The sequence below is a fragment of the Palaemon carinicauda genome, chromosome 7, assembly GCF_036898095.1.
Source record: "Palaemon carinicauda isolate YSFRI2023 chromosome 7, ASM3689809v2, whole genome shotgun sequence".
NCBI classification, from domain to species: domain Eukaryota; kingdom Metazoa; phylum Arthropoda; class Malacostraca; order Decapoda; family Palaemonidae; genus Palaemon; species Palaemon carinicauda.
The window spans coordinates 81,622,383-81,640,486 of record NC_090731.1 but is presented as its reverse complement, the minus strand read 5'-3'; the positions used below and the strand labels follow the sequence as shown (position 1 = coordinate 81,640,486).

General features: G+C 39.6%; 1 protein-coding gene across 9 annotated transcripts in view; it reads right to left on the bottom strand.

Moving 5' to 3' along the window:
• The window catches only part of siz (Brefeldin-resistant Arf-GEF family protein schizo), a 389,510-nt gene that overhangs the window by 66,018 nt on the left and 305,388 nt on the right, over window positions 1–18,104 (bottom strand). For 7 of the 9 annotated variants that reach the window (XM_068376730.1, XM_068376731.1, XM_068376732.1 and 4 more), the window contains one exon: window positions 9,913–10,098. The exons of 1 other annotated variant lie outside the window; for it this stretch is intronic. In XM_068376730.1, coding sequence (XP_068232831.1) covers window positions 9,913–10,098 — 186 coding nt within the window. The remainder of the gene's footprint in view (window positions 1–9,912; window positions 10,099–18,104) is intronic. One more of the 9 variants, XM_068376724.1, reaches the window with a different exon arrangement.

Below are 18,104 nucleotides of genomic sequence, written 5' to 3'. Positions count from 1 at the left end.
TTTTTCCCATTTCTTTCAAAATTACTACGTACTAAGGAACTATCACAGAGTAATATTTCATTTATATGTTTATTTGTCGGAAAATATGCCTTGATGGTTTGCCTAGCACGTGGCTGAAATTTTTTTTTTCTGAAATGCCGTATATTAGAATGGCCATTTTTCCACGAGTGCCCCTTTTTATTTGTTTTGCATTTTTTTGCTTAGTCATGTTACCGTAAGGAATTGGCAAGTAGTGTCGCAAAACTTATATTTTTATAGTGTTGGAAAGTGTTTCTAGATGATCTGGCTACCCATGCCTATCTTTTTTTTAGCCAGATATGGCGTATATATAGGTATGTGTTCGATTTTCCGGTGATTGCCATTTTTTCGTTTTTTCCCAATTCTTTCAAAATTACTACGTACTAAGGAACTATCACAGAGTAATGATTCCTCTAGATGTTTATTTGTCGGAAAATTTTGTTTACTTTTTTTTTGATTGAATATCATCAAATTTTTTTAGCTAAAATATTGTTTTACATTTTTTTTTTTCGATTTTATTTCCCTTCAAAAAAAATTTTTTGGGTCAGAATTTTAATTTTATAGTCGTAAAATAATCGACAATTATCCAGCAACCCACCATACAATTTTTATGCATATCCAATAATAATTAGATTAGTAAATAACACCTTGAAATTGACATACCCTTCCTACATTTCAAGTGGCAGATTAGGGAGTCTGAGTCAGTGTGGTTGGCGGCCATTTTGTGGACATATCCGAAACGTAAGCTGCCCTATCTATATATATTCTTGTTCCCTATAGAATTTGTGATATTTTGGTATATTTTCGCCAGGGCACCAGCCACCCGTTGAGATACTACTGCTAGAGAGTTATGGGGTCTTTTGACTGGCCAGACAGTACTACATTGGATCCTCCTCTCTGGTTACGGTTCATTTTCCCTTTGCCTACATACACACTGAATAGTCTGGCATATTCTTTACATATTCTCCTCTATCCTCATACACCTGACAACACAGATTACCAAATAATTCTTCATCACCCAAGGGGTTACTGCACTGTACTTGTTCAGTGCCACTTTCCTCTTGGTAAGGGTAGAAGAGACTCTTGAGCTATGGTAAGCAGCTCTTCTAGGAGAAGGACACTCCAAAATCAAACCACTGTTCTCTAGTCTTGGGTAGTGCCATAGCCTCTGTACCATGGCCTTTCACTGTCTTGGGTTAGAGTTCTCTTGCTTGAGGGTACACTCGAGCACACTCTCCTATCTTATTTCTCTTCCTCTTGTTTTGTTAAAGTTTTTATAGTTTATATAGGAGATATTTATTGTTGTTACTCTTCTTAGAATATTTTATTTTCCTTTTCTCCTTTCCGCACTGAGCTATTTTCCCTGTTGGAGCCCCTGGGCTTATAGCATACTGCTTTTCCAACTAGGGTTGTAGCTTAGTAAGTAATAATAATAATAATAATAATATTAAATATATGTATTTTTTTACAAAATTTCCAAGTACTCAAAAAATTACCTTTAGATATGGCCCCTGATATAAATGTAATTTACAAAATAATGAAGATTTTTTTACATATTTCTATTTTAGGATAACATATGTTTATTCCCTAAAAAAATTAGCCACTTCCTATTTCATTTGGGTACCCAAAAAAATTCATGAAATTTGGACAATTTTTTTTGGCCAAAAAAAGTTACCCTTTTTTTCTCATTTCAGATCTTCACCTCCATGGGTCTGACTTCATCCAAAATACATCAAGATGTGTCCTAAACATTCAAGAATCAATTCCTAAAAGGATTTGTGTATATATGTATAAACTTTTTTTTATGAATTTTTATGTCAGGTCTTTTTTTTTCTACTTAATTTTTTAAAATATTTATAATAAATAGTTTTTCTGCAGATGAGTAGTATTTATCTTTACAGTTGTTTTAAGCATTCATTGAAGTTTTTTTTGGCAAAAGAAAAAAGGCGGTTACTGCAAAAACTGATTTTTCAAGAATTTTTTTTGGCGTCGGGGTCGTTCGCGTCCGAGTATACCCTTAAAGAGGTGTCCGAGGACCGTACCTATCCAGGGTTAATACCAGCAAAAAACAGTAAACATCTTTTAAGATAAAAAATTCAGTGGCTGGGGAAGAGACTAAACACTAGTTCATTCAAAACTACGTTTTCAATCTCTCACCGTACGTTGCCTGGGGACGAGAATAAAACTAAAAACGTTTTATCCTATCTCCCCGTACAGAGACTAGGGACGAGAGTAACTCGAGAACAACGTTACCCGCTTGAACGGAACGTTTTCTCTCCTCTCTCTCCCTCCGTCTCTATCTCTCTCTCTCTCTCTCTCTTGATTTCGCACCTAAGAGAAGAGCCCAATTACGTTTCGTCAAAAAAACATGTTATTTGACCAAAGGAAAAAACTGAAAGGTTTTTCAATTAAAAAGTTCCTTTAAAATAGAATTTAAAACATTTAAGCTTTGAAAGAAGAATGAACAAAACGTCAGAATCGATTTACTCTTTCTGCAAAGTGAAACCGTGATACAGGGTATTCTCTCTCTCTATCGTAACGATAGAGCGCAAACTGCGTTGCATAAATAAACTAAACGTTAGTTCATCTTTGAAAACAGTACGAAGACTATTCAAAGAAAATCTTTCATAAAATATTTATTAAAAATATTAATTTAAAAAGTTTTAAATCATTAGCTCTTTAAAAGCTATTTACGATTGAAAGGGCTCAACGTTGTTTAACTTCGGTTTCCAAGTTAGGACCGCCTACTCTCAGGAAAGGTCGCATATAAACAAATCATTAAAATTTATTTTTTGTTTATTATAAATGGAAAGTTAATCGAAGAGGCCTAATAAAGGCGGTGAGATATAAAATATATAGAGGAAAATCTATAATTAATTTATAACGTGATAAGATAATTGCTAAAAGCCTAAACACACTTCCGTCTAAGGGAAGGGTCGGCCATTTAAAAGTCAAAGAAAGTTCATACTCTCTCTGTCATCAAAAATTAAATCTATCCAAAAACGAGTTCAAGATTTAAGATGAAGATAAAACACCTGCACTGCGAAAGCTCAAACCAAAATGAAGTACTTCACCAAATATGTTGAGAAAACTCCAGGTTCTACAGCGAGTAAAAGTACGTCTTGTCGACACGTCGACAGAGAAGAAATTGAGTCTCTGTTTACATCGAGAGTGGTATCTGGCCGACAGTTGGCGCTGGTGGGCACACCCGCAACCTGTATAGCGATCGCTGGCGAGTTTTTTACTGTATGTGTCTGTCGAGCAACAGAGTTGCAGCTATTATATATTCACCGGCTAAGTTAAATATTTAAAAATATTGATTGAGGTTTCTTTTGGTAGGGCTTAAAACGAATTAGGCGGTTTACATGTAAAATGTATATATATATATACAGTGAACCCTCGTTTATCGCGGTAGATAGGTTCCAGACGCGGGCGCGATAGGTGAAAATCCGCGAAGTAGTGACAGCATATTTACCTATTTATTTAACATGTATATTCGGACTTTTAAAACCTTCCCTTGTACGTAGTACTGTTAACAAACCACCCTTTAATGTACAGAACACTTAATGCATGTACTACAGCACCCTAAACTAAAACGGGCACAAATATTAAAGGCGATTTTATATCATGCGTTTCCTAAACACCTAAAAAGCACGATAAAAAATGGCAACCAATGTTTTGTTTACGTTCATCTCTGATCATAATGAAGAAACAAACTCATTTAGTGTACACATATATGTATAGGTTAGTTTTTGCATCGATTATATTGATTATACAGTACTGTATGTTGATTTTTTTATTACCAATGTTTTAGTTTACGTATTTTTCTTAGGACTTCCAAATGAAATCTTTTTCTTTATGACGCCGCCTGAAACGACGGCGTGTACGCTCAGTAAACAACCACGCTCAGAACAAACAAGGCATTTAACGCGCATGATGATAGTGATAAATAATGATACAGTACATACAGTATTTACAGTAAAAGCATTTACAAAATATGTTACCTTACAAATATAAATTATACAGTACTTGTACGTAGCAAAGCAGGAAAACAATTTGAGAGAGAGAGAGAGAGAGAGAGAGAGAGAGAGAGAGAGAGAGAGAGAGAGAGAGAGAGAGAGAGAGAGAGAGAGAGAGATTGTTTTACGTACGTAAATGTAAATTTTAAACAAAAAAAATATGATAGGTTACAACATGTAGACTTTTAAAACCTTCCCTTTAACTTAATGCATACAGTACGTACATTACTAAACTATAAAACAGGTTAAAGTAAAAAATAAAGATTGTTACTGTACTCACCACGAAAGAAGTTGAAGAAAAACTTGAATGGTGATGGCGAAGAATTTGCTGCACAGTAGAAATGATGATGATGAAGCTGATGATGTGTTCTACTGTGCAGTCAATGATAGTATTTTACGTCTCTTCAGACGGAGGTGTCTTTTCCTAGGACACCTCTTCAACTTCTTCCTGGGAAACTTTTTCAATTTCTTCCGAAGGCGTACTAGCAGGAGGAACTGGCTCTTTTTTGCGAGGCTGGAAGAACATTGTGATCGGAAGTTGTTGCCGCTGCTTCTTTTTTCGATCCAAGAGCATTTTGTAGGGAGTCATGTCTTCATCGATCTTGTTGCAGAATTGCATCGAGCGAACCATATCCTCGTCCCACTCTTGTAACATTTCTTTCGCCTCCTTCATATGGTTGCAGAACTTGGCAAGCCGTTCTAATGTTAAGCCCGTTTCTTCGACATTTTCTTGGGTCTCTTCCTGGGTACCCTCACTCTCTTCCTCACTTGCCGATTTCGTCAGGTCTTCGAGGTCTGCGTCAGTTAGGGGCTGGGAATGGCAGTCCAACAACTCGTCGACGTCTTCAGTCGTCATGTCGCCAAACCCGTCACCTCCAATTATGGCAGCCAACTGCACAGATTTCCGTATTGCAGAGTGTTGGATTTCCGACGGAGTAAATCCCTTGTCGTCGTAAACAATATCGGGCCACAGCTTCTTCCAGCTCGCATTCACGGTTGCAGGTTTCATCTCTTGAAGTGCCTTTTGAATATTCTGCAGGCACGTGGCTATGGTGTACTGCCGCCAGTACGCCTTCAAGTTGAAATCTTCATCCTCGTCATCTTGGGCAGCATCCACACACGCAACGAGGTCCGCCAAGGTATTCTTCGTGTAGAGGGCCTTGAACGCCCTGATAACCCCCTGGTCCATCGGTTGAATTAATGAAGTGGTGTTGGGTGGCAGGAACTCAACCTGAACGCCCTCACGCGACAGGTCAGTTGCGTGTCCACCAGCGTTATCCATAAGGAGAAGGATCTTGAATGGCAAGCCCTTCTCTAAGAGATATTCATGGACTTGCGGGATGAAACACTGGTGGAACCAGTTGGAGGTCAGCATCTTCGTAATCCATGCTTTTTGATTATGCATCCAGTACACGGGAAGGAGATTCTTATTTTTATTTTTCAAAGCGCGAGGATTTTTCGACTTATAAATAAGCCCCGGCTTTAACAAAAATCCAGCAGCATTGCCACACATCACGAGGGTAACGCGATCCTTGAATACCTTAAAGCCAGAGGCTTTGGCTTCCTCTTTGAACAGGAAAGTTCGCGACGGCATTCTCTTCCAAAACAAGCCGGTTTCATCCATATTAAACACTTGTTCCGGCTTGTATCCACCTTCAGCGATAATGTTCTTGAAAGTCTGGTTCACGTAAGTTTCAGCAGCGGCAGTGTCAGCGGAAGCAGACTCCCCATGCAGGGAAACGCTTTTCAGGGCGAAGCGTTTCTGAAACTTCGCGAACCATCCTTTGCTTGCGGAAAAACGTTTCTGAGGCTGGGAATCAGTGGATGTCCCTGGTTGAGGATCATCTGCATCATCATCATCTTCAGCATGGTTGCCGTCGTCGTCTTTAGGTTCCTTTGCAGCAAAATTCTCATATAAGCTCAAAGCCTTTGTTTGGATGGTGTTCGTATCCAACGCTATGTTCTTCTTCCGGCAGTCGGCAATCCACACAGCTAAAGCACCTTCCATGCGTACGATCGTTTTATTACGCGTTGTAACGACTCGCTTCGCTGATCTGCTAAAGGTGATTGCAGCAGTCTTTCTAATGTTCGCCTCGTCCTTTTTGATATAGCGAACGGTGGATTCGTTGATGCCAAAATGGCGGCCGGCGGCCGCGTAACTTCTACCATCTTTTAACATGTCGAGAAGCGTAACCTTCTCAGCTATCGTCATCATCCTTCGGTGGCGTTTAGGCTCACTACCAGCCTTACTAGAAGCAGAACGCTTGGGAGGCATTGTACAGTAGGATTTAACAGAAAGTTCAACAAAAAGTTCAACTTAAAACAGTCGCACACAGCACAGATTAAACTTCACAAACTTAAGAACGTCTACTCAGCGATACGCGGAAAGAGAAAGTGAACGATCCAGCCCCGCGAGAACTTTGATGCTGCGGGTAGAAGATGCGGGCAAAACACCAATCACAGGCTAGATAACAAAACTTGAGTTTTGATTCGTCATCTATATCGCGCTTGAACCAATCACAACCCGTCTTACAGTACTATGATGCGTTGGTTACTCATAGAAGATGCCCCGCGCATAATGAACGTACGTAGATTAAGTACAATACCGTAATAATAATAAATAATGATAATAATACTGTACAGTAATAATAATAATAATAATGATAATAATAATAACAATAATAATTTTATTAACAACAACAACAATAATAATAATAATAACAATAATAAAAATTTACGTACGCTATTTTACGCCTCTCTCTCTCTCTCTCTCTCTCTCTCTCTCTCTCTCTCTCTCTCTCTCTCTCTCTCTCTCTCTCTCTCGTACGCTTACAGTATTCGAAATGTGATTTTTGCAACAAAGAATATTATTGGATGCAGTACTGTACTACGTACGTATACATACAAAAGATTCATGGAAAAGAAGCACATCCACTACAGTACACACCATTCTAATATGGTATGACTGCATCTGATTTGCGTTTCATGTTCGATTTAATTTTACTACGTACTGAATTATCGTATGATCACATTCTCTTTTCGTGTTTTATTTCTTTCTGTGCTGAATTATATATCATATGTAATGCAATGAACAATCAGTAAGAGCAGATATTACTAATTACAGTATTAATGGAATTACAGGTAACAAAATATCGTATTTGGTTGTCTTCAGATTTCGCGGTATTTTCGAATTTTCCAGAAAATCCGCGATATGTATATATATATGGGTTATGGGAAAAACCCGCGAAGTGGTGAATCCGCGATTGTCGAACCGCGAAGTAGCGAGGGTTCACTGTATACATATATATATATATATATATATATATATATATATATATATATATATATATATATATATATATATATATATATATATATATATATATATATATATATATATATATATATATATATATATATATATATATATATATATATATATATATATATATATATACATATATATATATATATATATATATATATATATATATATATATATATATATATATATATATATATATATATATATATATATATATATATATATATATATATATGTATATATATATATATATATATATATATATGTATATATATATATATATATATATATATATATATATATATATATATATATATATATATATATATATATATATATATATATATATATATATATATATATATATATATATATATATATATATATATCAATCAACAGAAGATGAAGAAAGGCAATGTTAGATGGAACACTTTAGTGAGGTCACAAATAGGCGATATGAAGGGAATAATTTCATTGATATACCTGAATCTGAGGTAGACCTTGATGTGCCCACGAATGAATTCGGTGTCTTTGAAGTCGAAGCTATCATTAAAAAATCAAAGAAATGGAAAGCCCTCAATTCAAGGGAATAACTGCTGAGAAGATATTGGCTGAAAATGCAGTGACTCCCAGAATAAATACAAGATTATTTTGTATAATGTGACATAAAGAGGCAAAACCTGATAATTGGGAGGTAGGAGTGTTGGTGAAAAAAAAAAAAAAAAAAAAAAAAAAAAAAAAAAAAAAAAAAAAAAAAAAAAAAAACTGCCTGATTGCAATAATTACAGAGGCATCACACTTACGTCAGACATCATGAAAATATAGTATGCTCATTCTAAAGAGACTAAGAAAGATTGATGAAAAGCTTAGAGATGAACAAGCAGACTTCAGAAAAGGTACAAGTTGTACAGATCAAATTTTCATTTTAAGACATGTGGGACAGCAATGTGTAAATATAGAAATCCAACTTTGGTGGCATTTGTGTTGTATGAAAAAGCTTCAGATAGTGTACACCGGCCAATTTTGTGGAGAGTCCCATGTTATTATGGAGTTCATCTTAAATATGTAAATTTGATTAAGTCTGTTCATGCGCATGGCAAGTGCAAAGTTAATGTCAATTGAGTCCTATCAAATAAATTCCCAGTGAACAGTGGAGTACTCCAAGGGAATGTGTTGTCACCTAGTGTATGTTCTTTATCCTCCTCATGGATTTTGTAATGTATAGAACAGCTGGGGATGGTGGAGAAGGGATTGGTAACAGGAAATTAGTTGACCTAGAGTATGCTGATGATGATGTCCTTATTAGCAGAACACCACATGACTTGCAAAGCCTGCTTACCAGAATACATGAAATATCACATAAGGTTGGGGTCAAGATAAATAGAAGGAAGACAGAGATGAGGAGAATGGAATATGAAATACCATTGGAATGAGGAAGGATTAATGAGGTAGGATAATTCAAATATTTAGGACCTATGCTCTCTAATACAGAATCTATAGAATAGGAATTTAATGAAAGATTGAAAAAGGCAAATCAGACAATGGCTAGGTTAAGTAAAATTTGGAAATCAAATCACCTGAAATTACATATAAAAATCAGGCTACATATCAGTTTAGCGAGATCAGCGTTACTGTTTGGACACGAGTGATGGTATGACATGAAATAATATCCAACAGATTTTGTAGATTTGATAACAAAGCCCTCCGAAGAATATTGGGAGCTAAATAGCAGGATTAGAAATGAAAACTATAAGAGAGATTACTTGAGTGCCATATGTGGATGAAATCATGATGAGGGGTAGATGGAGATGGTTTGGGCATGCTCTTCACACTCTCCAAGAAAGATTAGTTCATCACAATTTCAACTGGGCTCAACAAGGTACTAGAAGAGTTGGAAGACCCAGGCCTGCATGGCTGAGGACTATGAGGCATGAAGTAGGAGATGATGAATGGGGAAATATTGAATTAAAAGCTTAAGATAGAGACAACAGGCGAAATCTAACCGAGGCCCTTTCCGTCAATAGGCATAGGAGGAGTTGTTGATGATGTTGATATATATATATATATATATATATATATATATATATATATATATATATATATATATATATATATATATATATATATATATATATATAATATATATATATATATATATATATATATATATATATATATATATATATATATATATATATATATATATATACTTCATATAGAATGTAAGTGTACTTGGGTTCATAAAACCCCCAATAAATTGTTTCAGAGTAAATGATGAACAAGTATTACATGGTATTAATATATAACATAGTACTGTAACAACATGCATTTGGTGATACATTCTACAATAATCTACAAGCATAACAATAATGAACATCTTTCCAAACATAAAAAACAAACAAAGAACTAGAATCACTTACAAGGAAGCACTTGGAAGTTTCCCAATTTTGATATAATAATATTTAACAATGTTTTTCTTATGTTATATATGTTATTTTCTCCATTTATCAATACAGTACATTAAAATAATAAAAAAAAAATCTACTCTACCTTCGGTAAATGATGAGTGTGATTAAAATGAGCATTGGCGTAGCGTGCTGAGTGTGGAATCTGTGAGGGTATAGTTTGGGAGTATGTCATTCCCTCGGAGGAATGGGATTGTAGAGAGTCTTCTGAATTTTCACTGATGTTGCTCAACCTCTTATCATCATATATCACTTCACTTGTGCTCATCTGCTGGTGAAATTGTGAAGCTGGCTTAATTTTACTGAAAACCTTAGCTCCTTTTAAATAATACTCCAATTGGAGCCTTAGTGAGTGACTATCATTTATGATATGGAAGATGTATGAAAGCTAAAAAATTCCATAACTCCAAAACAGTGGGAACTAGAAAATAGGAGATTAACTGTTAACCCAAGCATATACAGAGCAGAAAAATATGAACTTATAAAAACAAAACAAAATTCTGGAATTCTTTAAGTGTTATAAAGCAGATCCTTAAGATTTTTTATTTGTACATTACAAATACTTTTCATAATTCTAATAACTATTGCTCATTCACGAAAAGAAAGTAATCACATGCTCCTATAAAATCTAAATCCAATGTCTTATTTGTCAGCTCATGTCTATCAGTAGTATGGCACATGCAAGGTTTAAAATTATGCAATAATTAAACAGATTTCCAATAATCACTAATATTCAAATGAAAATATTCATATAGTTTATTACTGGCACTAGTCATGATTCCATAACACTATACAATTCCTCATCAAGATTTCAAACATATGTTTATCACTTCTAATAGCTGATTCTGGATTTATGGTACTGTTTTGTTCCATTGAGACCACCCAAAAATGGGAAATTATTCTGATATGTAAACGAAGGATATAGGCCTACATCAAGAGAAAAAAATATATTTTTGGATCAAACTATGATTTCCTGCTATTCCCCACAAAACGATTAGATAAAAGAAAAAAAGGTTAAACCATTAAAATTATTAAAAAGGCTTTGTACAATTTGTATCCAATATATAAAAATAAATGTCCACATACATTTTCCAACCATTCAGAAAGGCTGAACGGGTGAGGGCCACTATGACTTGTGGTTGCCACAGATTGGATAAATGATGACTATGTAGAAAGGTTCCTACCACCAATAGCATCATCTGATGCAAGTTGGAAACCACAGGAGTGGAGGCAATGGGTGAAAAAGGGTGACAGAGAATATGCATAAATTAAGTCTGTCAAACATGTTATTCTTTTTCAAAGATTTGACATGGATCTGTAAATCACCTCAGACCAAAGCCCAGTAGTCATTTCTAAAATTGTTAGGATTACTTCTGTCATGTGATGATTGCAGACTTGAACCATACAATAATGCTAAGAAATTTATTTTGGTTGTTCCTTTGTTAAAAAACTTCTTGTCCTACTACTGTTTTGTAGCCATCAACTCATACTAAATAGATCACTAGCCATCAACTCATTACTAAATAGCTCACTATGATTTACAAAGCTTAGCTGCACTATGTTTATCTCCTCATACCAATATAAGCAGAAAAAGCTAGAAATGTCATTTCTGGGCTCCGACCCGTGCTGCCCAGCAAAATGCTCCTTTTACATTATTTCTAAGGTAAAAACTGTTATGAATTTACCTGAGAAAAATTTGTATAGGAATGCTAGGTTGAACCCAGCTCGCTCACCTTAATAAGGTGTCGGTATAATACTGGGGCGTGAATAAATCACAACCAGAGGCCTCGCACCATTTAGATATCTCCTGTCAAAATCCCCGAACAGCGAGGTGCTGTTCAACATCCTACTACTACTAGCGATCCCACGCCAGTGACGTCACTCCTTTTTCATAGCATGCGCTATCCAAACATTTTTTGCCTCGGTGTGTGAATTTCGCTGGTTTACCTGGATTTACCTCAAGATGTTGGACTCTACCGTCACCCCATCTAAGTTAAGTACCAGATCTATGAGTTTTGAGATTTTGGAGGGGGCCTTGCCCTTTTTTGCTTATATTATGACAGTTTTATATTTCACGACCCCGCGTGGGTCTTTCATGGCGCTCAGCCTTCCCCTTATCTCTCTCTCTCGTCATTCTTAACGCTTTACAATGAGTCCTCCATACTGATTGTTTCTCGTTATGAACTTTCTGGGTATCCACGGTTCACACACCGTGTTATTTTATTATATTTATGTCCTGTTATTACGATAACAGTTATTACGATATACGTTGGCGTATTCTCGTTAGGTTGGCATGCCTGGTCGCCTTCGGGCGTTTCTATTTCCATTAATTTTGTTTTACGTTCGCACGCCACGGAAAGGCTTCTCATTATTAGCGTCATTCGTTTTTCTTGCATTAGCCCGAGGGACTTTCATGAGTCAGATATTAGTTTTTCATTTTGTTAGCACTTCACTGACTCTGTGTTATGTTGGTAGCCCTGCCTAGCTCCCAGCGCTGTTAGGCTCGGTTTTCTCCTGTCTCATGTTCGTTCCCTCGTTTGTTTTACGATTGATGTATCGTTATTTTTATTATTATTTTATTATTTTATCATCCAGCATGCCTTCCTATCTTATTTTACCATGTGTTATGTTTATTATAGTGTTATTTAGTCTTTCCGCGTGATCATATCAATCGTGGGTCTGGCAGGTTGGTATACCTGCTATCGCCCCACTCCTAGCCTCCCTCCCGCCCGATACCCCACCCCAGGGTTTCCCTCTCTCTCTCCCATGTCGAGTTAGAGTCACTATGTTGCGTTATGTTCCCCCCCCCGGGGCCTTTCGCTCTCTTTGCACGGGCGGTTCCCGTTGATCTGTGAGGCTTGCTATTATTATTATACATTAACGTACATTATTTTACACTTTTTGTACTACTCTACCCGGTCGTAGTCGTTTTCTTTCCGTCGCTCGTTTGGCCAACGGTCGACGGGAAGTTTTCTGCTCGGTCCGTGGTACCTTGTCATGTTATATTATTTTATTTTGTTTTGTACATCCTACTCTCTCTCGGTCCCGCACTTCACGGACCCATTAAAGATCCCTTCCCCCTCTATGGTGTCCCGCACCTCACGGACCTCATATAGATATATATATAAAGACTTTCATTACGGGATCCCCGGACGTAGCTTTTATACATTACCATCTGGTCGAGTTGTTTAGTTGAGCCTCGGGAGCCAACGTTACTCATTATTACTTGGATTAACTTTATATATTAGTCACATATATATATTTATTTATATACGATCCTAGTTCTCGACCTTCCCTTCCCTCCTTTGATATGAACACGGTTACGGACTGACTTATTCCCATTCATAATACAGTCGAAATAAAATCTTTTATCATGATATTGATATATTTTAAGCTCCGGAGCCTCCGGGCCCCTAATTTGCTTTCCCTTTAAGATACTCATGTATCTTTTATTTTACAGACTGTACGCTGTGCGATGACGGCATGTGCCGTTGTCCTCCATCAACCCTGTGGCCATGACGTGTGTCGTTCGCACGCCCACTGTTCTGTCCAAGTGGATGACTTAGCTGTTTGGCATCCGGACAATTGTGTAGTCTGCTACACAATGACCTCCACTCTAACATCTGACTCGGTGAGTGTATTTTCATTAATACAGACTTGTAGGGAGTTACGATTAATTTCGATGGTTTACATTACGGTTATTATTTTTAAGGCTACAGTCCTCTGGACTTCCCGCATGCCTTTCACTTCGTGTCTATGAAGTCCTTGGACTTCTCCACTTTTCTTTGGCACAAATATCCCTCGCTAATAGTCTGTTCTCTTTCAGAGATCCCAACTTGAAAAAGATACAGCTCAGGCTACCCTCAAGATCTGGATTGGCGGGTTCGCCCGCAACGTGAAGGCCAAACAGCCTTATATCCTCTCTGAGGAATGGTGTTCCCGTCTCTACCCCCATGCTAAAACTTCAGCTGCGGTCCCCAAAGAGTTGGCGGATCCTATCATCGAGAGGATCGAATCCCTTCTTCTGGCCCCGGACCAAGAAGAAACGGGCGGCACCCTAACTGAGGACGTCGCTACCCTCAACCTCGATGTGGAACCCATGGCTCTGGATGATCCCGACGCAGGTAGGGACGTAGGTGAGTCAGGTGGTTCCCGGACTAAGATTCCTCTCCCTAGCCCGGCTTTCTCTTCTACTTCAGAACACTCTTCTTTTCGAGGTTTTCCGGGGACAACTGGGACTGAGATCGGCCTGTTTTCCCCAAGGTGAAGGCTCATTGTAAACCTTTATATAAGACCCACAAGTCTTCCAAAGACCACAAGTTTTCGAAATCATCAGCTTCGAAGGCTAAATCTTCCTCCACTAGAGTCTCTCAAGACCCAATTGCTGTGCCCTCAACCTCTCACGGAGTAGCCTCCGTTCCGGCACCTGTTCCCCCCCGGCGGAATCATTTAACCCGGTGGATTTTTCCGAGAAGATGTTTGCTCGTTTTGAGTCGATGCTATCGTCTCATACGCAGCAATCACAAGAGAGAATAGCTTCTATGGAGAGCCTAGTTCAGGGACTCATGCGCTCGGGTCTGCCACCGCCACAACAGCAATACCCCATCCCCGACGCCTCCAAGCTTCCTCCTTTCAATAAGAATAACCCTTGGAGGTTAGCATTGCATGCCCCTTTCTCGGAGGGTATGTTATCAATCGAAGGTTTCGGGACCCGGCCTCTTGCAGATTATGAATTCTACCCGCCGGGTCTCTAATTCCCCTTCCCTGGCTACGCTCGCCTCACGGAAGAGGCTCTGATTTAATTGGATAAGGTCCCAAAGGAAACTGTTATTTTTCCTAAAGAACAGGCACAGTCTGTCTTGGTCCGTGTGTTCAATGAGTGGGACTGCTTGAACACAATGATTACGGCCTACAAAAGTTCTTATACTATGTTTGTGGCCGACGACCAGACCCCTACCCCATGTGCGACCAAGATCATAGACGGTCTTTCAGGCTATCAAGGAAGAGAAGCCTTTACCTCAACTCAGGGAGACCGACTTAACCTCCCTTCTCTTTCCGGGAGACAATGAATGTTGGCGGAACGCCCCAGCTATCTTCTCGGTAGGTAAGTTGAGCCCGGACTGTGCCTCGACGCAGTTCAGCGAACGGCTTCCCAAACTCCCGGAGTCTCTCATTAAATTGGAATATGAGTCGAGGTGTAGATTCAGCAGATCCCTTAATTCAGTTGCCCTTTCTGAACTGACCGTCGCTACTTACAACGAGGAGGACCTCCTTAAGGTCCTCACTAAGTCGCTTTTGCAAAACTTTATGGCTGATGCCTATGATTTTGCAAACGCCAGGACCCGTTGTCGACGACACGTCCTATCCGAAGCCACGATTAGGCACGAACCTAATAGGCTCATCAAACCTCCAGTCTGGAGCCCGGATCTTTTCCCAGAGGATTTAGTTAACTCGGTCCTTAGCGAGGCAGCTAGAGCCAACCAAAACCTCAAGGTTAGGTGGGGCCTGGTTTCAAAGAGGAAATATGAGCCTACTAGTACCCCATTTCGAGATAGGAAGAGATTGAGGCCCTTCCAATCTTCCCAATTCAGACAACCTCTGCAAGTGGTTCAACCGGTCTCAGTCCAACCTGCTCCTCAAGGTCCCCAGCCTTCTACCTCAAAGGGCCAACAACAAGAGCAATACGTTCTGGTCCCTCAGTCTCAGATCGCCTCGACTTCCTTCTCCCCCGCCTTTAACCCCACGTATGAGTCTCAGGGCTCTTTCCGTGGCTACCAGCATCACAGGGGTTCCAGGGGTGCCTTTCGTGGCCGAGGTGGCGGAAGGGGTTACCACCGAGGCAAGTCTTCCCGCGGAAGCAGAGGAGGCAAATCATCCTCCAACCATTGAGAAACTGCAGGTAGGAGGGAGATTGTACAAATTTCGGGACCATTGGAAGTTCAGCGATTGGGCTTCCAGCATCATCTCAAAAGGCCTAGGGTGGAGGTGGATACAGGGACCTCCTCCACCGAACAGCTTTTACCAACTACCAACGGAAGAACTACATTCCTTCACAAAAGATCTGCTACTAAAGAATGCAATCCAAAGCATACGTCGCTTAAGATTTCAAGGGCGCTTGTTCAGCGTGCCAAAGAAAGGCTCAGACAAACGGAGAGTAATCCTGGACCTGTCTCGTTTAAATTCCTTCATTCGTTGCGACAAATTCCATATGCTTACCGTCTCGCAGGTGCGGACCTTACTTCCCCGTGGGGCCGTCACCACCTCCATCGATCTTACAGATGCCTACTATCACTTTCCAATAACAAGGCATTTTCGTCTGTTTCTGGGCTTCAAGCTAGGCAAACAAGCCTATGCCTTCAAAGTGATGCCATTCGGGCTCAACATAGCACCCAGAATCTTCACCAAACTAGCAGAGACAGTAGTTCAAGAGCTTCAAACTCAGGGGATACAGGTAGTGGCTTATCTAGACGATTGGCTAATCTGGTCAGACAATGCCCAGAATTGCCGGATAGCAACGAACAAAGTCCTCACCTTCCTTCGACAACTGGGATTCCAAGTCAACCTCGAGAAATCCCGCCTGGTCCCGGAGACCAAGTTTCAATGGCTGGGACTACAATGGGACCTGTGCTCCCATACGCTGTGCCTCCCCAAAGCCAAAAGGAAGGAGATAGCGAGGAATACAAAACAATTTCTCAGGGAAAAGTTGACCTCCAGAAGGAACCAAGAGAGGATCCTAGGTTCCTTACAGTTCGCCTCCGTGACAGACATTGTCCTAAGGTCCAAACTCAAGGACATAAACAGAGTGTGGCGCTCCAGAGCAACCGCAAAACGCCGAGACAGACGTGCTCGCCTTCCCCCAATCCTGAGAAAAAGTCTGCAGCCTTGGACGAAGATCAAGAATCTTTCCAAGTCGGTTCCCTTACAACATCCGGTCCCGGGACTCGTCGTTCACACAGACGCCTCCTTAACAGGGTGGGGAGGTTACTCCCAACACAAGAAAGTCCAAGGGTTATGGTCACCGGTCTTCCAACAATGCACATCAACGTCCTAGAGGCCATGGCAGTCTTCTTCACTTTAAAACGTCTCAATCCAGCCAGGAATCTCCATATCAGACTGGTTCTCGACAGTGCAGTCATAGTACACTGCATCAACAGAGGAGGCTCCAGATCAGCCCAAATACACCACATCATGTTGCAGATTTTCTCCATGGCGGCATTACACAAGTGGCACCTGTCAGCAGTCCATCTAGCAGGAGTCCGGAATGTGGTAGTGGACGCACTTTCCCGGACGACTCTGCTAGAGTTGGAATGGTCACTAGACAATCGATCTTTCCAGTGGATACTATCTCAAGTCCCGGGTCTCCAAGTGGATCTGTTAGCGACGGAATCCAATCGCAAACTAGATTGTTACGTAGCCCCCAACCTGGACCCTCAGGCTTATGCCACGGACTCTTTGATTCTAGATTGGAATACCTGGAAGACGATTTATCTGTTTCCTCCAGTGAATCTCCTGCTGAATGTTCTGCACAAACTCAGATCCTTCAAAGGTCAAGTGACTCTCGTAGCCCCCAACTGGCCCAAGAGCAATTGGTTCCCCTTGTTGCTAGAACTAGGTCTCCGCCCCCGGCGGATTCCCAATCCGGTGCTAACACAGACAGTACAAACTCGCAATGTGTTCGCTTCCTCAAGGATTCTGAATGCCCTAACTTTATGGACTTCATGAAGTTCGCAGCCCAACGAGGTGCAAACATCGATCCTTTGAATACTATTTTCCTGGAATCTGACAAAAGGGAATCTACTCTCCGTCAATATGACTCAGCTGTCAAGAAATTAGCTAAGTTCTTGAAAGATTCCCAAGTTGAGAAAATGACGATGAACCTAACTGTGACATTCTTCAGAACTCTCTTCGAATCAGGCCTGGCAGCCAATACAATTACTACAATCAAGTCAGCCTTGAAAAAGATCTTCCATATTGGTTTTGACATTGATCTAACGGATTCATATTTCTCATCCATTCCGAGAGCTTGTGCCAGACTAAAACCTTCAACTCGCTCTAGCGCGGTTTCCTGGTTTTTGAACGATGTTCTTAAGCTAGCCTCTGACACCCCAAATGAATCCTGTAACTATATGGCATTGTTAAGAAAGTCACTTTTTCTTTTGAGCCTCGCCTCTGGCTCCAGAATCTCAGAATTGTCAGCCTTATCTAGAGACCCAGGTCATATAGAGTTTCTCTCTTAGGGTGAGGTCCTTCTCTCCCCTAACAAAGTTTTCCTGGCTA